Raw genomic sequence first — 24,949 nt, forward strand, 5'->3', positions numbered from 1 at the left:
TAACTAAAGAATATAACTATTTAGGTGTGGTTTTCACACCGAAACTTAGTTTCATGAAGCATTTAGAAAAAAGGAATATGGAATGGTTTTTTCAATGATCTATTAGTCTCAATAAAATTAAAAAAATTACAAAATAATATTATAAAAAAGCAAAGTAGTGACCGGCTCTATAAAAAAAACTGGACTTTTCTAGAGGACTTGCATACATAAACGATCAAAACTCTATGGAAAACATAATGTGGATATTTAGAGCGCGATGTGAAGTTCTACAGCTCAATGGAAATATGTATGGAGCTAGTGACCGGGAGCAACTTTGCAATATTTGCAATTTACAAGGGCGAGAATCAACAATACATTATATAGGCACATGTCCTGGTTTTAAAGAATATCATATTGCATGTTTTCAGAAACACACATTAATCGAGTCAGAATTAATTTTTATTTTAAATGGCGAAGGCTGCGACAACTGGAGCAATTTAATCAAATATTTGAAAACTACATGGAAATATAGGCAATTTCTAGTAAATAGTGAGAACCTTTAAATAAAATTACTTGGAGGCAGACGTTTTTTTTTATAAAACATTGTCTAAACTAAAATTTTTCTCTTTTTTGTTATAAAGTAATGTAAGAAATTTAGTACATTACAACATTCTGTAAACAAAATATATTGTTAATTAATTATTTATTTTTCAGAGACACTCACGCTCTGTAGGCAACAGTAAAGACAAGGAGCAAGCCTTGTTTTCATTCATGTTATGTGCACTTTACGCACAATCGATACATTCATAAAAAGACGGATATAGTTCTAAGTTTTCTATAAAAATTATCGATAAGCACAAATCAACAATTGTAATCGAAAAGAAAAAGTCTCAAATAAATTTACTTACTTACTTAATTATAAAGTTTTTTTTGGCAAGAATGAACATAGTACCGACTTTAGTGTGTAAATATAACCATAGCGATAGGCGGTAGGCGAAACATTTTTGCCGCAACGGCAAATACAATAAGCTTGACGGCGAATAATTCCCTTTTTCACGTTTCCTAGCGTTTTTGTTGTCAATACAGCATGCTTTCGCAATATAAACAATGAAGTTGAATAAAAACATACAATGGCTTGTTATTTGTTGAGTTATTTCAAGAAAAAAAATAATCTACACGTGTCCAGGCAACAGTAATTCCTAGTGGTGAGTTAAAAAAATTGATAAGCGATGGCAACACTATACCAGTTTTCGCCAAGGAGTTAGAATAAGTTTTAATTTAGCGACACGCCGCTAGCCGTCACGGTGTTCCGTCGCGGATTTTGGGCTTCCCATAAGAAATACACGTAAATAAGTGTTCGCCTACCGCCTATCGCTATGGTTATATTTACATACTTAATATTTAAAATGAATTTCACGACAAATATTAATTTCTCATCGTCCATTTTAATCGAAAACAACAAAATACTACACCCCGAGAAATGGTTGGTTGCAATTCGATTATTACAGTAAGGAGATAATAACAGAACCTATTTTTTGTTACAAGAATAATGTTTTAATTATTTCTCCCATTATATATCCAACACAACTGTAAAAAAGTTCACAAAATCAAATAGAAATTTCCATAACTATTCAATTGGTTACAATAACCAATGCCGATCAATTTAGTTTTTTGTTTCATAAAATTGTTGAGCTAACCACCAGCATAGTGAGATACAGCATGGGAATCAACAAATGGTTAGTATAACCAAAAGTTTAGTATTCTAAAATAATTTTAGTTCAATCATGGGACGCAACTAAGGTAGTTGTTGCAACAAATAAATAGTAATATCAACACTGACAATGACGCTACAAAATTTGCAAAACGGGTGTTTATTCTTCATGATTTTTTTTATTTTGTTTTGACAAAATAAAATAAATCTCCAATAGAATAAAATTAAAATCTGCTGCTCTTTTCATTCTTTCTATATTGCAGCCAATCCAAAGGTGGTAATTCATATGTCAGGTATTGAATGGCACGCGCAAGAACATTTCGCTTGCGTATGCCATTCAAGCTACCAGCCAAATAATATGAAATTCAACACCAGTCATTGGCTTCATATGGAAAAAGAATTTAACTGCAGCATAAGCAATTCCGGCAAATAATTCGACTATGTTATTTTTCTTTTACTTTTTGTTGTTATTACTACTTACTTGTATTTAGTATATAAGGCTGAATAAATTTAATAAAGATGATCACTACGATTAAACATCTTGGTGTTTCAATTGGCGTGATTCATTCTTTTCTTGGTGTATCACCTAGTAAGAATTTTTTATATAAAATTATTGGAACATGAGCTCATCGAGAAAGTTCCAACGTCAGACGCAAAGAACCCTCCAAGCGTACAATCCTTACATAAGGAGAACGAACAGGTGGGTGCCACTAGCAGTCACGACGGTCTTATTAGCCGTTCGTTGGCCAAAATGGAAGCCCTGAGTCGGCAACTAGAAGGTTTGCAAGTTAGTGGCCAGGAGAGAACCTACTATGAGGTGAAAATGGCCACAATAAACCGTCTATGGCAACAGATAGAGTGCCTCAACGACGATGTTCTAGACAAGTACCCAGACCCAGAGCTACTCGGGTACGATACTGCAAAATACATCTGGCTCGAGAAAGAGGCCCAGGCAGCAGTTATTCAACTCTCTAGTGTCAGCAGGGATTCAACCTTCTCCAACCCGGAAGTTGTGGCCCGACCAACTTCTTTACCACTGCCTGCAGTCACTATCTTCAAATTCGATGGTGACTATATGAAATGGATATCATTTTCGGATCTCTTCACAAAAATGATCCATGAGCAGAAAATCCCAAATGCTCACAAGATGTGGTACTTGAAAAACCACGTAATGGGCGAAGCAGCAAGCCTTATTGCGCACCTTGCCATAACAGAAGACAATTATCCCACGGCATGGCAATTGTTGGAACATCGTTATAACAACAAGAGGGTTATGGCAGCTACGGCAATCCAAAGGATGCTCGATCAACCCTCAGGTGCTGGATCTTTAAGTGCCCTCAAGCGATTACATGACACAACAAAGCAATGTTTGGCAGCTCTCTCCAACCTGGGACTCCAGACTTCGTCATGGGATCCACTTTTAATCCACCTCCTCGTTAAAAAGTTGGATAAAAGTGTTCATAGTCAATATGAACAAATGATCAAAAATCCGAAGGAACTGCAAACCATAAGCGACTTCCTATCGTTCTTGGAGAACTATTTTCATACTTTGGAAGCAATGGGTGTAAAGGAAAAAACCTCTATCAATAGCTCCAAAAATTGCGCCCTGACTTCCCATCCAAGTCCTGAAAGCCGACATTGCATCATTTGTAAGAAGGACTTTCACCAATTATACCGATGCCAGGAATTCGCTCTACTCAGCACAAAACACCGCCTCAATATTGTACTGGGACAGAAGTTATGTGTGAATTGCTTTAGCAGCAGACATTCCACGAAACAATGCTCGAATTTAGGCCGCTGCCAAAAATGTGGGAGAAAGCACCATACGCTCGTTCACCTTGAACAATCTCACACGCAACCCTCCAAATCCCCAGGTAGATCAATCAAGGAAGATCAAATGGAACACCCCAAAACACCAGAATCAGCAACAACTTCCAACCAATCCACTGCGGCTTCGCTTATCACTACCCCATCCGTCATAGCTGAAAGCTTGGCCTTAAACTCTGAATCTCGAAGGCCCTATATTCTACTAGGAACCGCATTGGTCAAGATTAAGGCGAATGGTCAGGAAATCGAATGCAAAGCAATACTCGACTCGGGATCTCAAGTCAACCTAATTACGGAAAGATTAGTAGCACGACTCGGTCTACCAAGTAGACCTACGACTATGTCAATTAGTGGTATAGGAAGAAATCGGACCAAGGTTCAACACAGAGTGAACATTTCGCTCCAGTCAAGATATAACAATTTCTCATCACGCTTGGAGGCATTCGTACTTCCCCAAATAATTACTCCATAACCTGCTCAATTTATCCACATTGATAAATGGCTAATTCCCAAGAATATAACGCTGGCAGACCCTACCTTCAACCGTCCAGGCAAAATCGACATCCTTTTAGGCGCAGAATATTATCATCAGCTACTCGCTATCGGACAAATCCAACTAGGAGACAACCTTCCAATCTTGCAAAACACAACACTTGGGTGGATAGCATCAGGGAAGGTATCTGATCAACATTTGCAAACATCAATATGTGGAGTACTAACTGATGAAGATAGCATGAACCAGACAATCGAACGATTCTGGAAACTGGAAGAAGTCGATAATACACAGAAGCAATTATCGATACATGACGCACAGTGCGAAGCTCACTTTAATCAGCATACTGGACGTGACAAAGAAGGAAGATTCATCGTAAGGCTTCCATTTTGTGCCGAACCAAGCTCTTTAGGAGAGTCACACAGTCTCGCTTTTAACCGTTTCCTATCATTGGAACGGCGACTATCCAAAGACATTACTTTAAAACAACAATATATACAGTTTATGAAGGAATACGAAGCACTAGGCCATATGACTAAAGTCAACATAGACAATGTGACAGGAACAAAATATTTTATTCCTCACCACTGTGTCCTACGACCTGAAAGCAGCACCACTAAACTCCGAGTAGTATTCGATGCTTCAACAAAAACATCCTCTGGAAAGTCACTGAACGATGTCTTATATACTGGCCCAACACTACAGAATGATCTGTTTGCTATTCTGCTACGCTTCAGATTGCCACGTTTCGTGTTTACCACAGACATAGAAAAAATGTTTCGCCAAATACTGATACATCCTAAAGACAGACCATATCAGATTATCCTGTGGCGGAACAATATCACCGAAGCTATCAACTACTTCACATTAAATACCGTTACATACGGAACCCGACCAGCCCCCTATCTGGCAATTAGATGCTTGAAAGAAATAAGCAGGGAAAATAAGATGCATTTTCCTTTAGCAGCTAGTTTTTTGGAAAAGAACTTCTATGTGGATGATGGCCTGGGCGGAGCAGACAACTTGAATACAGCTTTGGAAATCCAGCGCCAACTGCAACAAGTCATGGCGCAATACGGATTTAATTTACGAAAGTGGAGTGCCAATCATATCCACCTGCTTCATAACATTCCGGAGTACGACCAAGAAGTTAGCCTGGACTTCAGCACAGATGACACCAATTATACCAAAACTTTGGGATTGGCCTGGTTACCCAAAGCTGACCAACTTAAAGTAAAGGTCAACCTAGCGCCAATCAGGTCAGTGACCAAAAGGACGGTCACTTCAGATCTTGCACGTATTTTCGACCCCCTAGGTTTGCTATCTCCTGTAGTCGTCAGGGCGAAAATCTTTGTCCAAAAACTATGGAATCTAAATCTTTCATGGGATGAAGCCGTACCTTCAGAATTCGACTATCGATGGCGAAACTTTAGAGAGAGCCTCAAGTCACTTGAAACCTTTCCCGTTCACCGACATGTCCATAAGGGACATATTTCTCAAAACACTCAGCTCCACATCTTCAGCGACGCATCAGAAAAGGCATACGGGGCAGCAGTATACATTAGAACAATCTTACCGAATAAGATTATGTGTGTAAATATAACCATAGCGATAGGCGGTAGGCGAAACATTTTTGTCGCAACGGCAAATACAATAAGCTTGACGGCGAATAATTCCCTTTTTCACGTTTCCTAGCGTTTTTGTTGTCAATACAGACCGCTTTGACAATATTAAACAACGAAGTTGAATAAAAACATACAATGGCTTGTTATTTGTTGAGTTACTTCAAGCAAAAATAATCTACACGTCTCCAGGCAACAGCAATTCCTAGTGGTGAGTTAAAAAAATTGATAAGCGATGGCAACACTATACCAGTTTTCGCCAAGGAGTTAGAATAAGTTTTAATTTAGCGACACGCCGCTAGCCGTCACGGTATTCCGTCGCGGATTTTGGGCTTCCCATAAGAAATACACGTAAATAAGTGTTCGCCTACCGCCTTTCGCTATGGTTATATTTACACACTATACTTGTAAACCTCCTTTGTGCGAAATCCCGAGTAGCACCCTTTAAACAACAAACGCTTCCAAGGCTAGAATTATGCGCTGCACAGCTGGGAGCCAACTTGGCGGTTAAAGTTAAGAACGATTTAGATATGATGACAACACCCACTTACTACTGGACTGATTCCACAATAGTGTTAAATTGGATCAACTCAAGATCATCCTCCTTTCACACCTTTGTCGCTAATCGTATTGCTTCAATTCAAGACAACACGACTCCTGAACAATGGAGACACGTTAGTTCCAAAGATAACCCAGCAGACATCATATCTAGGGGATCAGACCCCCATCAGTTGAAACAAACAACCCAATGGATGCTTGGACCATTCTTTCTTCACGGAGACGAGAAACATTGGCCTCCTGCGTTTCTTCCTTCTCCTGATTCGATTAGCACTGAACGAAAGCAGAACCTCCACAACCTAATGTTGGCCGCTGATGCAGAAAACTTCTTGTACAAAATAAATCACAAGAATTCCTTGAAGACACTCCAACGAATTGTTGCTTATGTTCTGAGATTTATTAAAAATTCCAAAACCCGCAAAGAAAATCGACAAAACAGGCCAACCCTCACTCCCCTTGAACTTCACGATTCTCTTATTGTCATAGTTCGTATCGCACAGCATTTTAACTTCAAAGAAGACATTTTACAACTGGAGAAGCATAGAGAACTTAAAGGCTCAAGTCAAATCAAAGGTTTGTCGCCGTTTTTGGACGAACATACAGTTTTAAGAGTTGGAGGTAGACTAGAAGAATCGACTTTGAGTTTTAATGCCAAACTGTTGCGTGTGAGGCTAAGTCCAGGACGAAAAAAAATTTTGCGTGGGGGGTACTTTAGGTAAGGCCTTGTCGCTACGTGGCAGCCTCGATGCCACAAGATTTCGCCAGTCCCCAATTTATGCTGGTGATGGGGGGACTGGAGAGAGCTTTGGACACCGCGGAGGGTTGGTCAAGTGCCCACAATGAGCCAACGTGTCCAATTATACTTTTGTTTTTTTTTGTGTTTTTTTTAGTAAGGGGAGGTTAGTATGGTAGTTTTGTGTTTTGGTTTTGGGGGGGATTAGTTGGTTAGATATTAGTTTTTTTTTGATTTCTTTATGTTGTATCGTTGGGATGGCCTTTTCGTTTGGTGGCATTCATCCTTGGCAGGGAAGCCTCCTTTGCGGTTGGGTTTTACCGCGACTTGCCCCGAACCCATGTTGAGTAGTCTGGGAAAATGACTGTGGCTGCTGGAGACTCCTGTGGCAGACAAACACTCTATGTCCGTCGAATGCCTCTATCACGGGGTTCTCCATCAGTCATAGCCATTCCACCAGAGCAGTCCAAGGAACCTGAAAATAAAAATAAAAAAAAAATAGGTTAATAAATTTTAGAAATGTAGGAAGAAATAAAAAAAATAGCGTGTAGACGCTACGATGAGGAGAATGATTTTTGACGTTTTCTCATTGACAGGGGTGGATGTGTTCATAACGTAGCGTTGCCAACCCCGCAAGGCATGGTCGTAGTAGAGAGTAGTCGTGATTAGAGCATGCCGGGTAATGCAGGTTTCATTCATGAAATTATCGTTAAGAGGAAAACGAGAAATTTAAGAGTTTTGAAAGAGAAGTGCCACTAGTGAAATATATTAAGAAGGAATTGAAGCGATAAATTAAATGGCTATAATGATGGCGATCGCTGGAAGTATTGAGGTATCGCGGCGTCGCTATAAAAGGGTGGAAAGCGTTTTGGCGAGCTGATAGTTTGCCATTTTTTGTTGGCTGAGCATAGGCATATATCTGTATTCAAAGGTAGTGCAGTATACATATAAAGTGAAGTTGGGAAAAGTGTTTTTTTTTTGTGCATAAAGGTTCGTTTTTGTGCTGTTAATTGATGTAAATTTTAAAAAGTGAATATTGAAAAATTGTTTTTTGAATAATTTTTTTTTTTTTGTCAGAGGGCGAACCAAGTGAATGTTAGGAGGTGTCTAGCAGACAGGATACTTACTTATAAGTCCCAATCTAATAAAATCGACGTAAGTTTAATCGAATAACTTGGATATGTGGGAAATTGGATTTTGAACATGACTTCTATCCATATAGGTACAAACTGCCTCCTGGGTATCAGGAGGCTCGCTTTTTTTCTGGCAGGCAAACATTTCAACCAGTCGTTATAAGGAAAGTGGCAAAAAGGGAATCCCATTGAATGTCCTTAGGACACAGCAAGAGCCAGATAAGTTTGTACGGAGATTAAGGTAGGACAAACCATTATATTTGACTCAACTATAAAATATCGATAAAGTAGTGCGGGTCGGTGGTCATTGGATCAGCTCGAGTAATATAACGATATATCGAAAGTCTGCGTTACGTGGCGATAGATACAGGGGTGGCCGTCAAGTAAGTGCTCCCCTAGTGGCCGTTAAAAATTGTTGACCACCGTTCTGGGAACACTTCAAGAAACATAAATATACATATATATATATTCACCACTCTGAGTGAGAGTGTGTGGGAAACCAAGTCTTTGTGCAGACAATAACCCGGTTAAATCGGTTTTATCATATGGGCTAATTATTCATGCCCAAAGTAAAAGATCTAAATGAAAAACCAACATACAATCAAAAACTAGTTCCTAAGTTATTGTATAGGTATTTTTTATCAACGTATTATAGTTATTTTTATATACTCTTTTAGTGAAATTGATTTAAATATTTTTTTTGTGTGTTTGGCCAATAGGCTAGTTTTTGTATCCTTTTTACGTTTTTTTTTTATTCGTCGTAGGGACTACAATAGTTTTCTTTTTGTTTGCTGTGGTTTGTAAATGTGGATTTAAAGTGGAAAAGATCCAAAAATCTAATATAAGAGAGCTCCCTTATTTAGATTAGTATTTGTAGACTATGGTCAGCCAGAAATTGGGCATTGAAAACTTTTGTAGGTTCTAGGCGTTTTTGAGTTTAAATGTTTGATATTGTGCATTTCACATATTAATGATTCTCACCTAGTGTTTTTTTTACATATTTATAATACTCCATTTCAATAATCTTGATTTTTTTTTACTTTTTTTTTATTAATTTATTTTCGGTAAAAATAATTTATTTTAAATACTATAACTTATATGTGTTCAAATTGATTAAATTAGAGATTAGGGTTACATATATTGTTCTAAATAAAATTTTTATAATATGATTTGAAATTGTAACGAAGATTATGATGTGGTAAATTATTCTAAAAGGGGTAGGTGAGCGCGGGATGTAAGGTGTGATGTGAGCGGACTTGTGGGACCATTCGGTAAGATTTTGTGGAGTTCGAGTGGTCATGGTAGGGCGGGCGGCTGGGATATAACATCTTGTCCCCTGTTTGGAAGAATGTGTGTATTAGAGTGAGTAAATTTGTTTTTATACATGTATAGTTATTGATACGGACCTGGACAAGGGCAACGGGATGGACCTCCTCTGGGAAGCGATTGTGCTGGCTGGTGTGTGAGTTGCTCCTTTGTTGCATTAGGGTAACCGTAACAATATGGCGCCCAAACGGAAGTAGCTCGGCAAGATTTCTTGTCGTGGCGACCAGGAAATAGTGTATGACATCTAAACACGAGAAATAGACCAATAGTATATTTGCAATAGCCCAACTAGAAGCTCTGTTTAGAATATGGATAAGTAGGGGTTCTTAACAGCCAGTCTGGAATGATTAAAGATATGTTGTGTTAAGAGATCTTACTTAAAAGTTTTAGAATAGGAGTGGATAGATTATATACAAACTGAATTTTTGTTGTGACGTACGTATTATATTGGTAAAACGGGACTAGCACACAGGATTCAGGTAGAAGGTATAATAGAGTAGATTCCGTTTACTTATATGAGTGACCAAATGTGTAATTAATGACTTGATAGCCGTTCTGGCGAGGCTAAAGGACTGTGATATCCAGTATTTAAATGGACACATTTGCTAGGGTCAGATGTAAGGCCCTAAGAAGGCACAGATTCAATTGATTTTAATTTTATGTTATGGTGACTAACGCACATTCGGAAAAATTGCTCCAAGGAGAGCCAACAGATAATATGAAACCGCACACATCACATCTCACGCCTACCACCCCAAATGAAATTCTGAAAAGAAATAAGAAAAGTAAAGTAAATTTATAAATCGCTAAGAATATTTTTGTTGGAAGATATATGTATGTTGTTTGTTTCACTGATTGTGTTAAAGTAGGTGAAATTGTTAGGAAAACAGTTTAAATAAATTTTTTTTGTTTGCGAAGTAATGAATATTGAGACTCGGTTACAAGCTAAAAAGAAAAGAGCTAGACCAGAAAGTTTTGACGCAAATAGTTCTATTCAGTTCATAGAGAAAAGGCCCAGGGAACAGACTATTATGGAGGGACAGGAGGAACAAGTTCCTAATGGTGTAGTTGATATGTCGAGTTCTATAAATGGACCGAATCAGGCTCCTATGAGGGGTGAGTCTTTGGCTTTGCATCGATCGCTGGAAAATAGAGTCGAATTGGTCCAAAATGAGATGGGGGATATAAAAAGGACTATAAATGATTTATCACGGGCTATCAGGGAACTTACGATCGCAACAGCCAGTATCAGATCTGATGTGGGGTCGAATCCTCCAAATGTTAATACTGACGGGCAGAATAGGGAGTCTGGTAATGGGATTCGTCAGGAATCGGCAAATGGGGTTCAGCAGGATTCGGCTTCTAATGCTTCAGATAGGCAAACAGTACCGAGGATACCAGCAGCGACACCACATCCTTGGAGGGAGAGAATAAGGCTGGATAAATTAGGCCTAGTTTTTGATGGCACTTCTCGCGGTTTAGGGGTTGAAGATTTTATATACCGGTTGGAGCACTATCAGATGCAATATAATATTCCATGGAAAGAAGTCATTAGGGATTTTCCATTGATAGTAACGGGTCCGGCTGAGTCATGGTACTGGCTATTCCAGAAAACTCATCAATTTCACGATTGGGAAAAATTGAAACAATGTCTCCTAAGTCAATATCAGTCTTCGCGGTCCAATTTCGAAATTTTAACAGAACTAGCTCAAAGAAAACAACAGGTGAACGAGTCGATTGATACCTTCTTTCACATTATGGGCCAGTTAAGGGCAAAATTAATGCAACCTGTTTCAGAATATGATATGATCAAGATAATGAAGAAAAATGTGAAGGAAAGTGTTGGTCGTATCGTATATCCGATTCAAGTCTCGTCGGTAGAACAGCTGAGGATAGAATGTAACGAGGCAGAACGAAATTTCCCGAAAAGGGACATGAGAAATATGGTTCAGTCGGCGCGTCCTATTAGACAGGTGAACGAATTGTACCAGGAAGTATCGGAAATTGATTCGGAATCGGATGGCTATGGAAATGATTGTGAAGAACTAGAGGCGTTACAATTAAATCGTCAAAATAATGGAGCACTTTTATGTTGGAATTGTCGGAAGTCTGGGCACGGATTTAGGGATTGCGAATCGACAGTTAGAAGTTTGTTTTGTTATAAATGTGGGAAACCTGGTTTCACGACACCGAAATGTCCTGTGTGTCAACAGGGAAACCGCAGCAAGGGCGTGGAATTTGGAGGGGGGCCACGTCCGAGCGAGAACCCCGAGAAACGACAGTAATACTACGAAATAAGTCTCGGCCCATAACGAAGAAGGAGATAGCGAAAAATTTAGTTAGTACTAATCTTCAATTTTATGAACCGGGGATGCGACATTACGTACCATTAGATGTTAGAAAATCGAATTATGATCTAGTTCGTGACCGGATATTCCGAGATGGCTCACAAGGAGGGAATAAGACCCCAAAAGTACCAAAGGTTCGGCAAAAGTTTGCTGAAAAGAGGAATAAAATTAAAATGGTTATTGAAACAATTAAAAAATCAGTATTAGGGAAGATCCAAGAATATTTGCCATTGTTGAAATAGAAAATATGGAAATTAAAGGGTTATTGGATAGTGGAGCTTCGGTGAGCGTTTTAGGAAATGGATGTAGAGAATTTATAGAGAACCTAAATTGTGTCATCAAGCCTATTTGTTCAAATATTAAAACGGCTAGTGGAAATAAAGATAGAATTATAGGGAAAATTAGTACTAATATAAAATATAAAGATTTAGTTAAGGAAATAGATTTATATTTATGTCCTGATTTAGAGCAGGCACTTTATTTAGGAATAGATTTTTGGAAATTATTTAATATAGCCCCTGATTTTTTAGATGTTGAAGAGATTAATATGGAACAGCTCCAAAAGGAATTTGCTAATGAGAATGTTGAACAAAAATTAAATCCACACGATTTGACAGCTGAGCAACAAATGAAGTTACAGGAAGTTGTTAGGAAATTCGACACTTTTGAGGAAAAAGGACTGGGTCGTACAAGTTTGGAGAAACATTCTATAAAACTAGTTGAAGGCGCGGTTCCAGTTAAGGACCGACATTACCCATTATCTCCAGCGGTTCAGTCAATAGTTTACGAGGAAATAGATAATATGTTGAGGTTGAAAGTTATAGAAGAGAGTGAAAGTCCGTGGAGTAATAGGACCACAGTTGTGAGGAAGCCAGGGAAAAATAGATTCTGCTTGGATGCCAGAAAATTGAATAAATTAACTATAAAAGATGCATATCCACTTCAAAACATTGATGGCATCCTAAGCAGAATTGACGAGACCCATTATATAAGCAGTGTTGATCTTAAGTACGCCTTTTGGCAAATCGAGTTGGATGATGAAAGTAAGCCCTATACAGCTTTTACAGTACCCGGACGGCCTTTGTATCAGTTTCGCGTGATGCCGTTCGGGTTATGTAACGCCGCTCAAAGATTATGTCGACTTATGGATCGAGTGATTCCGCAAAGACTTAAGGAACATGTTTTCATTTATCTCGACGATTTATTAGTAATTTCAAGTGAGTTTGATGAGCATATTCGACTATTGGGGGAAGTGGCTGATTGTTTAAGAAAAGCCAACTTAACTATCGGTTTGAAAAAGTCACATTTTTGTTTCAGGGAGTTAAAATATCTCGGTTTTATTATTGGAAATGGTATGTTGAAAACTGATCCAGATAAAGTTCAGGCAATTAGAATGATAAAGATACCTAGGAATCCTCGCGAAGTTAGGAGCTTTTTGGGTACAGCAGGCTGGTACCGTAGGTTTATAAAAGATTTTGCTTCAATATCAGCACCGCTTACCGATACACTTAAGAAGTCAAAAAAGTTCACTATGAATGAAAATGCTATAAATGCTTTTGAGGAATTGAAAAGGGCTCTCACGACAGCACCTGTGCTAAAGCATCCCGATTTTACGAAAAGGTTTTATATACAATGCGATGCTTCAGATTATGGAATAGGGGCTGTTTTGTTTCAGATCAGTAATAATAACGAAGAGCATCCGATTGCCTTTTACTCTCAAAAACTTAATTCTTGTCAGCGAAATTATAGTGTTACAGAAAAAGAGTGTTTGGCTGCCGTTATGGCAGTTAAAAAGTTTAGACCCTATGTAGAAATGATGCCATTCACGGTGATAACAGATCACGCTAGTTTAAAATGGCTGATGAGCTTAAAGGATTTGAGCGGTAGATTGGCACGGTGGTCTCTTCAACTACAAAATTTTGATTTTGAAATAGAACACCGTAAGGGTTCTGAAAATGTTGTGGCAGACATGCTGTCGAGATCTCCGATTGGGATAGATATCAGTGAACTCGCAAGAGAGGATTTGCTGGATTTTGAGACCACAGAATTCGAAGGAGAAGAGTATATGGAACTGATGAGAAATATTAAGGAAAATGAGGGGAAGTTGCCAGACGTTATGGTAAAAGACGGTCTTATATTTAAGAAGACAGCTTTCGATCAGGAATTATCAGATGAATATGTTTGGAAACTTTGGGTTCCTGTTTCTCTCACTCATCTTATTATAGAAAAAGCTCATTCTGCACCTACAGTAGCTCATGGCGGAGTGACTAAGACATTGGAAAGGGTGAGACGGTTTTTCTACTGGCCCAAAATGGCGACTCAGGTGAAACAATTTGTAAAACAGTGTCAGGTTTGTCAGGAAACAAAGGCATGTAACCAACGAATGATGCCGACTATAGGGCAAGAAGTTGTGACGGACAGACCATTTCAAAAACTATATATTGATTTCCTGGGGAAGTATCCGCGATCGAAAAGTGGTAATGCGTACATTTTTATTGTTGTGGATCACTTCACCAAATTCACCTTTTTGAAAGCTATGCGCGAGGCAACGGCTAATAATGTAGTGAAATTTTTAGTAACTGAAATCTTTCATAAATTTGGTGTCCCAGAAGTGGTCCACAGCGATAACGGGGCGCAGTTCGTATCGAAGGCATTCCAAGACATGATATCGACTTACGGAATAACCCATATGAAGACTGCTGTTTATTCGCCACAATCGAATGCCTCAGAAAGGGTTAACCAATCGGTAATAGCGGCAATTAGGAGTTATCTGGACGAAGATCACAGGGATTGGGATCTCTATTTGTCAGAGATCGAATGCGCATTGCGGACATCGGTCCATTCGGCTACAGGAGTAACCCCATTTTTTTCACTGTTCGGCTACCATTTGTTCACTAATGGGGCGGACTATAGGCTGGCCCGGAAACTTGGATCTCTTTCAGATAATGAGATACTAAATTTGCAGAGGACAGAAAAGCTAGAGATTATTAGGGAAAAAGTGAAGAAGAGTATGCATGATGCCTACGAACGTAGTGCACAAAGATACAACAAACGGGCCAGGATGGTGAAATTTGTACCTGGCCAAGAAGTGTATCGTCGCAATACTGTTTTGTCAGATTTCGCGAGGGATCGTAATGCTAAATTTTGCAAGAAGTTTTTAAAATGTAGAATAGTGAAGCCTGTTGGGAACAATATGTTCCAACTGGAAACACTTCAGGGTAAACCGCTTGGTAATTTTCATGCTAAAGATATAAAAGTTTAATGCAATAATAAATTTAGAAGCTGTGATATTACGGTGCAATATTAGGATTAGAATGCAATTATATTGGATTTATGTTTGTGTTCGTCCTAATATTAAGTCTAAATTTATGGTGCAATATGCTTCTTTATCTGTGATATTACCCTGTAGGTCTGTTCGTTTTTATAAAAGCTTCCAATTACTTAAATATCTTTTGTTTAGTTTTCTTTGAGTATACAACTGTTTTAACTATATATATATTCATATACCTTTTTTTAGCTTAACCAATTTCTAATAATAGATCTCAGTCCACTATACATTTGGTTTAAATAATCGTAGAACCCTTAGAGCTATGGACCTAGATATTTAAATCGAATACTAGAGATTTCATACCTGAAGTTCTGGCAGGGAGAAAAAAAAACCGAACGTTACATAGTGCAATTGACCTGAAATGAATTCAATATTTTTACAAAGTAACAAATCTCATACTTGTGAACAACTTCGTACTTCCCTAATAGTCAGTATGCTCATGGAGTAGTATCAGGGCCCGGCTAGTAATCTCAGGGCGTGGGAGTTCCCCACGTGATGTCCCTGTGCTCACACAATGATTTACGAGGCCCGATTTCACCGCACACCCGTCCTGTCGGCGTATACTGGACAGCCCTGGTGTTTTGTTGCGTGTGAGGCTAAGTCCAGGACGAAAAAAAATTTTGCGTGGGGGGTACTTTAGGTAAGGCCTTGTCGCTACGTGGCAGCCTCGATGCCACAAGATTTCGCCAGTCCCCAATTTATGCTGGTGATGGGGGGACTGGAGAGAGCTTTGGACACCGCGGAGGGTTGGTCAAGTGCCCACAATGAGCCAACGTGTCCAATTATACTTTTGTTTTTTTTTGTGTTTTTTTTAGTAAGGGGAGGTTAGTATGGTAGTTTTGTGTTTTGGTTTTGGGGGGGATTAGTTGGTTAGATATTAGTTTTTTTTTGATTTCTTTATGTTGTATCGTTGGGATGGCCTTTTCGTTTGGTGGCATTCATCCTTGGCAGGGAAGCCTCCTTTGCGGTTGGGTTTTACCGCGACTTGCCCCGAACCCATGTTGAGTAGTCTGGGAAAATGACTGTGGCTGCTGGAGACTCCTGTGGCAGACAAACACTCTATGTCCGTCGAATGCCTCTATCACGGGGTTCTCCATCAGTCATAGCCATTCCACCAGAGCAGTCCAAGGAACCTGAAAATAAAAATAAAAAAAAAATAGGTTAATAAATTTTAGAAATGTAGGAAGAAATAAAAAAAATAGCGTGTAGACGCTACGATGAGGAGAATGATTTTTGACGTTTTCTCATTGACAGGGGTGGATGTGTTCATAACGTAGCGTTGCCAACCCCGCAAGGCATGGTCGTAGTAGAGAGTAGTCGTGATTAGAGCATGCCGGGTAATGCAGGTTTCATTCATGAAATTATCGTTAAGAGGAAAACGAGAAATTTAAGAGTTTTGAAAGAGAAGTGCCACTAGTGAAATATATTAAGAAGGAATTGAAGCGATAAATTAAATGGCTATAATGATGGCGATCGCTGGAAGTATTGAGGTATCGCGGCGTCGCTATAAAAGGGTGGAAAGCGTTTTGGCGAGCTGATAGTTTGCCATTTTTTGTTGGCTGAGCATAGGCATATATCTGTATTCAAAGGTAGTGCAGTATACATATAAAGTGAAGTTGGGAAAAGTGTTTTTTTTTTGTGCATAAAGGTTCGTTTTTGTGCTGTTAATTGATGTAAATTTTAAAAAGTGAATATTGAAAAATTGTTTTTTGAATAATTTTTTTTTTTTTGTCAGAGGGCGAACCAAGTGAATGTTAGGAGGTGTCTAGCAGACAGGATACTTACTTATAAGTCCCAATCTAATAAAATCGACGTAAGTTTAATCGAATAACTTGGATATGTGGGAAATTGGATTTTGAACATGACTTCTATCCATATAGGTACAAACTGCCTCCTGGGTATCAGGAGGCTCGCTTTTTTTCTGGCAGGCAAACATTTCAACCAGTCGTTATAAGGAAAGTGGCAAAAAGGGAATCCCATTGAATGTCCTTAGGACACAGCAAGAGCCAGATAAGTTTGTACGGAGATTAAGGTAGGACAAACCATTATATTTGACTCAGCTATAAAATATCGATAAAGTAGTGCGGGTCGGTGGTCATTGGATCAGCTCGAGTAATATAACGATATATCGAAAGTCTGCGTTACGTGGCGATAGATACAGGGGTGGCCGTCAAGTAAGTGCTCCCCTAGTGGCCGTTAAAAATTGTTGACCACCGTTCTGGGAACACTTCAAGAAACATAAATATACATATATATATATTCACCACTCTGAGTGAGAGTGTGTGGGAAACCAAGTCTTTGTGCAGACAATAACCCGGTTAAATCGGTTTTATCATATGGGCTAATTATTCATGCCCAAAGTAAAAGATCTAAATGAAAAACCAACATACAATCAAAAACTAGTTCTTAAGTTATTGTATAGGTATTTTTTATCAACGTATTATAGTTATTTTTATATACTCTTTTAGTGAAATTGATTTAAATATTTTTTTTGTGTGTTTGGCCAATAGGCTAGTTTTTGTATCCTTTTTACGTTTTTTTTTTATTCGTCGTAGGGACTACAATAGTTTTCTTTTTGTTTGCTGTGGTTTGTAAATGTGGATTTAAAGTGGAAAAGATCCAAAAATCTAATATAAGAGAGCTCCCTTATTTAGATTAGTATTTGTAGACTATGGTCAGCCAGAAATTGGGCATTGAAAACTTTTGTAGGTTCTAGGCGTTTTTGAGTTTAAATGTTTGATATTGTGCATTTCACATATTAATGATTCTCACCTAGTGTTTTTTTTACATATTTATAATACTCCATTTCAATAATCTTGATTTTTTTTTTACTTTTTTTTTATTAATTTATTTTCGGTAAAAATAATTTATTTTAAATACTATAACTTATATGTGTTCAAATTGATTAAATTAGAGATTAGGGTTACATATATTGTTCTAAATAAAATTTTTATAATATGATTTGAAATTGTAACGAAGATTATGATGTGGTAAATTATTCTAAAAGGGGTAGGTGAGCGCGGGATGTAAGGTGTGATGTGAGCGGACTTGTGGGACCATTCGGTAAGATTTTGTGGAGTTCGAGTGGTCATGGTAGGGCGGGCGGCTGGGATATAACATCTTGTCCCCTGTTTGGAAGAATGTGTGTATTAGAGTGAGTAAATTTGTTTTTATACATGTATAGTTGTTGATACGGACCTGGACAAGGGCAACGGGATGGACCTCCTCTGGGAAGCGATTGTGCTGGCTGGTGTGTGAGTTGCTCCTTTGTTGCATTAGGGTAACCGTAACAAAACATCCCATGCTTTTGCCATTCAATGACCCAATAAGTCGACTAATCTTCGAATCGTTACATAAGGAAAATAAGCATTGCACTCGCACCGCACTCTTTGCTACGGTGAGACAACGCTTCTGGTCCATCAAAGGAAAGCATTTGGCTCGTGAAACTGTTCACAAATGTATTCAATGTGCAAGATCAAAACCAAAGCTTCTGAAACAAATTATGGGAAATTTGCCAGAAACAAGAGTAACGCCTGCAAGGCCCTTCATAAACGCAGGGGTAGATTATTGCGGACCAATCTGGGTACATTTCAAAACAAGAGGAAAACGACCTCAGAAAGCATATCTTGCGATATTTTGCTGCTTTTCAACAAAGGCCGTTCATCTAGAACTTGTAACGGACCTTACAACCGATGCCTTCATTGGGGCGTTGAAAAGATTCATTGGCCGAAGGGGCCATTGCCAAAACCTATATTGTGATAACGCTACCAACTTCGTGGGAGCAAAAAATCAACTCGCAGAGCTGACAACCTCGTTATTCTCAACAACAGCTCAAGAAAAAATACAAAGAGAATGCGCAACTAGAAGCATTACTTTCCACTTTATACCTCCGCGATCTCCTCATTTCGGTGGACTTTGGGAAGCAGCTGTAAAATCCGCTAAAGGTCTTCTGATAAAGGAAATATCGAGTGCATCCTTGACTTATGAAGAAATGGAGACCATTGTCATAGAGGTTGAAGCGATACTAAACTCTAGGCCAATAGCACCACTACCAAATGATCCTAATGACGCCGCTGCACTGACTCCGGGCCATTTTTTGATTGGAGAACCTCTAACTGCTCAAGTAGACGTCACAGCCCAAGCAACAACATCAACTTTGGCAAAACGATGGGAGTTAGTATCCCGAATAAAACACCAATTCTGGAAAAGATGGTCCCAGGAATATCTCAATGAACTCCAGCAGCGTAATAAATGGCAAACTGCATCTCAAAATCTGCAATTGGGCACTATAGTCGCAATTAAAGATAACTTGCCTGTCATGAACTGGCGACTTGGTAAAGTCATTGAAACTTATCCAGGGTCAGATGGTTTCGTCAGGGCAGCTGCAGTAAAAACCTCAAGCGGTATCATTAAGCGAGCCATTCACCTACTCGCTCCTCTCCCTCTAGAACAAACTAACGACGAAAAAGGAGATAATTCATTTCCGCTTAGCCGCAGCGCCGCATCTAGCGACAAAGACAATGGTTCACCACCTCCAAAACGTGCTAACCTTCCCACAACCAGCATGCTAGTTATTCTAGCATTATTCCTCCCACTAGTGATGTGCCAACAAGTTACCTATACTCCGATTAAAGGCAACCCCGGTATAAATTTTGAGTGTATTGGTAACATTAAGCCAATTCTATCAGAATGGAAGCTTCTGATATATTTCGAACTGGCACCTCTTCATAAGGAACTGCAGCTCTTCATCAACGGAACCAATTCCTTAGCGAAAACATGCAATCACTCACACTTCCGCGATCAATGTAGTGACCTAATAACCCATTTCTACAATATCCAGAAAGATTTGCCAGCCACTCCAGAAAATCTCGTTCTACGGAAGAAACGAGGGGCAATAGATATAGTCGGCAACGTAGCAAATTCATTATTTGGTGTTCTGGACTCAAATTATGCTGAGAAAATGTCAGGAACAATCAATAGTATTAAAACCAACGAAGCTCGACTGCAAGACCTACTGCGGAACCAAACATCATTTCTGGACTCTACCCTTAATCTCATGAAGCAATCTGAAGCTCGGACACAGGAGAGTTTTGAAAAAATAAATTTTAAAATAAGTAGACTCATGAATCTGACAAACAACGAAAATATCTACCGCTCTCAACTCATCTTATCGCTCAGTATCCAGTTAAGTCTAATTGCAAATAACTTGCAAAAAATGCATGTTTCCATGACGGATTTGTTGGCTGACACTCATCATGGTCGAATCAGCCCTCTTCTACTAACTCCACAACAATTTGCTGTCGAGGTAGCTAATATAAAGGCTAACCTACCGCAAGATTTAACACTACCAGTAGTAGAAATAATACAATTATATGGCATCGCAACAGCTCATGCCTCAATATCGAACGACCATATTATCTGCACCTTGTTCATTCCATTGTCAAACCAGGATGAATATGACCTATTTTACCATACACCAGTTCCACAAGTGGTAAATAATACTCTAGTAGCCCTCATGCCGACATCAGAAATGATAGCCTTTAATGCTCATCGTGATCAATATTTTACAATGGATAACATCAAACTACTTGACTGCAACTCACTGGATCACAACACCTTTTTATGCCCAAATGTCCAAACAGTTTACCATAAAGGTGCACAGATTTGTAGCTGCGAAGTCCATCTATTCAATAACGAATCTGACCCTAGCTGCAATATCGAAGCATTATCTAACCACAATGTGTGGTATCAACTCTTTAAGAAAAATCAATGGCTGTTTGCCACTGATGCACAGCTGAAATTAAGTACAGTCTGTAATGGTAAAAGCAACTATCAGCCTTTACAGGGTACTGGAATATTAACACTGCCAGCAGGTTGCACAATAAAAAATGAGATGATTACTATCAACAGCCACCCTACACCAGTCCAGTTCATACAATGAGATGTCATTCTTCAATACACTACCTAACATGGAAAATATAACGCAAGCGTTCATTCACCGCTCAAGTTTCGAAGAAATAAATCGTTTGCAGGCAGAAGTGAAGGCACAACTACGTGAAATTCCATCAACCTCAAATTACCATGCAGTTCATAGCCTTATCGTTAGCTACTGTGGATTAGGACTTATTGTAATCGCTGTTGTGGTCCTACTAACAAAGTGCATTTTTAAGAAAAGGGCCAACATGCATATATCACCACAGCCTGCTCCAAGATCAACATGGGACATTTCAGTAGACCCATCCTAAATAAAACCTACAAGGTAACCGGAATTAGCTTATACAAGCCTCTCAAAATTATTCACGACTCCCCTCGGGGCCGCAATATGTTTATTCTTCATGATTTTTTTTATTTTGTTTTGACAAAATAAAATAAATCTCCAATAGAATAAAATTAAAATCTGCTGCTCTTTTCATTCTTTCTATATTGCAGCCAATCCAAAGGTGGTAATTCATATGTCAGGTATTGAATGGCACGCGCAAGAACATTTCGCTTGCGTATGCCATTCAAGCTACCAGCCAAATAATATGAAATTCAACACCAGTCATTGGCTTCATATGGAAAAAGAATTTAACTGCAGCATAAGCAATTCCGGCAAATAATTCGACTATGTTATTTTTCTTTTACTTTTTGTTGTTATTACTACTTACTTGTATTTAGTATATAAGGCTGAATAAATTTAATAAAGATGATCACTACGATTAAACATCTTGGTGTTTCAATTGGCGTGATTCATTCTTTTCTTGGTGTATCACCTAGTAAGAATTTTAAACTCCCCTTAAAAGAAAGTTCTGGTGCACTACCAGGACTGCCATTAAATCATTTATTCTGGTGTACCACCAGAATATCCGCTGAGCAAACGCGCTCAAGCACTAACAACGGGGAACAGCGTCACTAAATTTACTTTTTAATAGTCCGCAATAAATTGAATAATAATTTTTTCATTACCAAGTGTAAACTATAATTTGGCTTAAGGCCGGTATGCACCTCTAGCGAAAAATTTCATTCCCATAAGAAATGCATTGCTATTTATGCTAACGAAATTTTCGGTAGCGTTCAATTTCGTAAGCTGGTACGCACCTCTAATGAAAATAACAGGGTTGTCAAAAGCATATTTTGGCAGCAAACATTTAATTTATTACAATCATTGTGTACGTAAAAGTTTTAAAAGGTCTGTAAATAATAAACAATTTATTTGAGGAATATTTGGAACATATATTAACAATTTTTTAAAGCGATTAGCTGGTTTAAAAATTGTGTACACAGCCCTGTTTTTTTTGTTGTAGACTTAAATAAATTTTTGCTACCGAAAATTTCGCTAGAGGTGCATACCGGCCTTTAAGGTAAGTATCGTACCGATTTAGTGAAAACATAATATTATAGAAGTTTCCATAAAAATTGCAGGCTTCACACACATACAAACACAAATACTTTTTACGGCAAACTACCTTTTTTATTGTATTAGGCACATAAAATTCTAGGACGAGTCAATGGCGGTTCTATGTCGATCTGTATTTACACTGCCAGCATTTCAAAGTTACATTTCATCCTCATCGCTACCACAGACTCGTAAGTGACACTGCAACAATCGCCAACTGTGATGGGAGAAGCGTATGAAGAAGTATGAAATGTACATGAAAGTATGTTGCCATCACTATTAGAGCTGTTTTCTTTTAGCACTAGATACAACATTTGTGTGGGCTACCCAGAACATCGTTGCACTGGTGTTCTATCCAGAACATCTCATCAGTGCAAGTCGCGCCGATGTTGCCAAATTGTATTTTGATAAACTGACGCTTCTTCGATTCACAATATGAAATTCAAAGTGCTACAGAGTCATAAATAATCGTAGCAGAAAATATTTGAGCATTTCATACATTAAAAATGCAAGATTTCATTTCTTTTCTGAGATTGTTTTTAAACAGCTGATGACAGTGTTGCATATTTTTGGAGATGTCATAAACAAGTACTCTGTTTTCTTTTAGTCCTTCACGGCTTAGGGTATCCAGTGCTAAAAGAAACAGCCCTATTGTTATACTACGTTCGCACTAGACACGAAATCTCGCTATTTAGAACCAAAATCTCTTTACAAATCTCAAGTGTTCGGACTGGCAAAATAACGAGATTTCGTAGATTTTAGGATTTAACGGCTGTTTGTAAATATATCAATACAACCACAAACCCGTATGTGTACACGCACATGCACACACACATTCATCTACAATGAAAATTGGGGCAGGGTTGCAAAAAGCGCATTTTTAATACTAAAACCACAGTTATACAAGGCAGTATAGAGGACTTTGAAAGAGATTTTGTTAAAATCCTCTACGAGCCAGCTGATATTTACCTGTTGCAAATCTACTGAGATCTAGGAAGATGTCGGCCAAAATCCTCGTTTACGAGACTTTCGTGCCTAGTGCGAACGTATTACAAGAGGCATTTTATATTTTGTGAAACACCAAGCGCAACTAGCTTCTTATAATTTATTTAAATAAAATCGATAATGAAGTGCTGAAAACATAGTTACTTCGCTTAAAATTGTAAAAGGTATATTGGTGAACAATTTTTGGCTTTCTAAATGGAATAAAGTGATTGTTTTTCAGATATTTTACAGACACGCTGCTTCCATCGAGAATAAAAACACTGGCTGATAGACGCTGCAACATCCCTGCCAGCATTTCAAAGTTCCATTTCATCCTCATCGCTACCACAGACTCGTAAGTGACACTGCAACAATCGCCAACTGTGATAGTACTTTGCCATCACTATTCGCATGAAAGTATTTTGCCATCACTATTGTTACAAAAGCAATTTTATATTTTGTGAAACACCAAGCACAACTAGCTTCTTATAATTTATTTAAATAAAAACGATAATGAAGTGCTGAAAACATAGTTATTTCGCTTAAAATTATGAAAGGTACAATTTTTGATTTTCCAAATGGAATAAAGTGATAGTTTTTCAAATATTTTTCCAGACACGCTGCCTCCATTGGGAATAAAAGCACTAGCTGATAGATACTACAACATGTAACTTGCAACTTGTAACTCAACATAAATCTTTTATTAATGCATAAAAATATGTTAAATGTGATGAGATAGTCGTATAAATGTTATATTTATGAGAATTTATAAATGTTTAATAAAATTAATAAACATCTAAACAATCGTGGTTTACTTGACCACAATGATTATTTTACAACTATCTTAAAATGCACTTTCTCTGATTGTTTGAAGGGGCTCTTATTGGCGTCCTTCTAATTGTATCCAGAAGGGCACCTAATAATTGCACTCATGCGATACTTTTTTGTAGTAACTTGGCGTGGTACAACTTCTCAATAGTGACGGCGCTTTTCCGAGGAGTTTTGGGTATCGTATACGACTGTTTTCGACGTAGTGGGGATTCTCAGAAGCGCCCCCAAATTCAAAAAATGTTGGCAGGGATGTAACTTGCCGCTTGTAAATCAACATCATTCTATTATTAATCAAAAATTTATGTTAAATGTGTTGTGATAGTGGAATAAATGTTATATTTATAAGAATTTATAAATGTTTAATCCAATTAATAAGCATCTAAAAAATCGTGTTTTACTTGACCACAATTATTCTTTTACAACTAGTGTGTCGGATCGATACGACTTGTCGGCGATGACTAAATAATCGGTAAATGTGTTATCGATCCCATAAACATGCAGCACTATCGATTATGCCTTCGGACTTAACTTATAATGTGCACAATATATGGGATATGTTCGACACGAGCACTGTCCGGAATAACTGATAGTCTGTAAAGCGCATTAATGTTAAGTGAAAATGCTAATGCGTCGCGTAGTAGTTACTTCATTCAGGTAAATATTTTAAATGTACCTTTATATTAAATAAAATAGTATCTCAT

The 24,949-nt window shown here is 38.2% G+C and overlaps 1 protein-coding gene and 1 long non-coding RNA gene across 2 annotated transcripts; one reads left to right on the forward strand and one right to left on the reverse strand.

Annotated features, from left to right (window-relative positions):
- Positions 1–284: 284 nt before the first annotated feature.
- On the forward strand, positions 285–7,287 carry LOC142224913 (uncharacterized). Its single transcript, XM_075294691.1, has 7 exons — positions 285–528; positions 2,281–3,962; positions 4,032–5,269; positions 6,099–6,855; positions 6,906–7,011; positions 7,081–7,089; positions 7,217–7,287. Exons 1-7 carry the CDS (start codon positions 285–287, stop codon positions 7,285–7,287), a joined length of 4,107 nt encoding a protein of 1,368 aa, XP_075150806.1.
- A 1,815-nt stretch (positions 7,288–9,102) lies between these two features.
- On the reverse strand, positions 9,103–16,275 carry LOC142223609 (uncharacterized). The gene is made up of 6 exons (XR_012718819.1): positions 15,476–16,275; positions 15,362–15,414; positions 11,770–11,880; positions 9,822–10,148; positions 9,463–9,720; positions 9,103–9,392 (listed from the first exon to the last, which is right to left on the reverse strand). It is a non-coding gene; the product is annotated as an uncharacterized LOC142223609 (long non-coding RNA).
- Positions 16,276–24,949: the final 8,674 nt, after the last annotated feature.

This window comes from Haematobia irritans, chromosome 2 (genome assembly GCF_050003625.1).
Source record: "Haematobia irritans isolate KBUSLIRL chromosome 2, ASM5000362v1, whole genome shotgun sequence".
NCBI lineage: Eukaryota > Metazoa > Arthropoda > Insecta > Diptera > Muscidae > Haematobia > Haematobia irritans.

Coding starts and splice junctions, on each gene's coding strand:
- LOC142224913 (XM_075294691.1), top strand. CDS start 285: ATGTATGGAGCTAGTGACCGGGAGCAACTTTGCAATATTTGCAATTTA. Junction 529..2,280: donor TAGGCAATTTCTAGTAAATA/GTGAGAACCTTT, acceptor TGTATCACCTAG/TAAGAATTTTTTATATAAAA. Junction 5,270..6,098: donor GTCAACCTAGCGCCAATCAG/GTCAGTGACCAA, acceptor AACGCTTCCAAG/GCTAGAATTATGCGCTGCAC.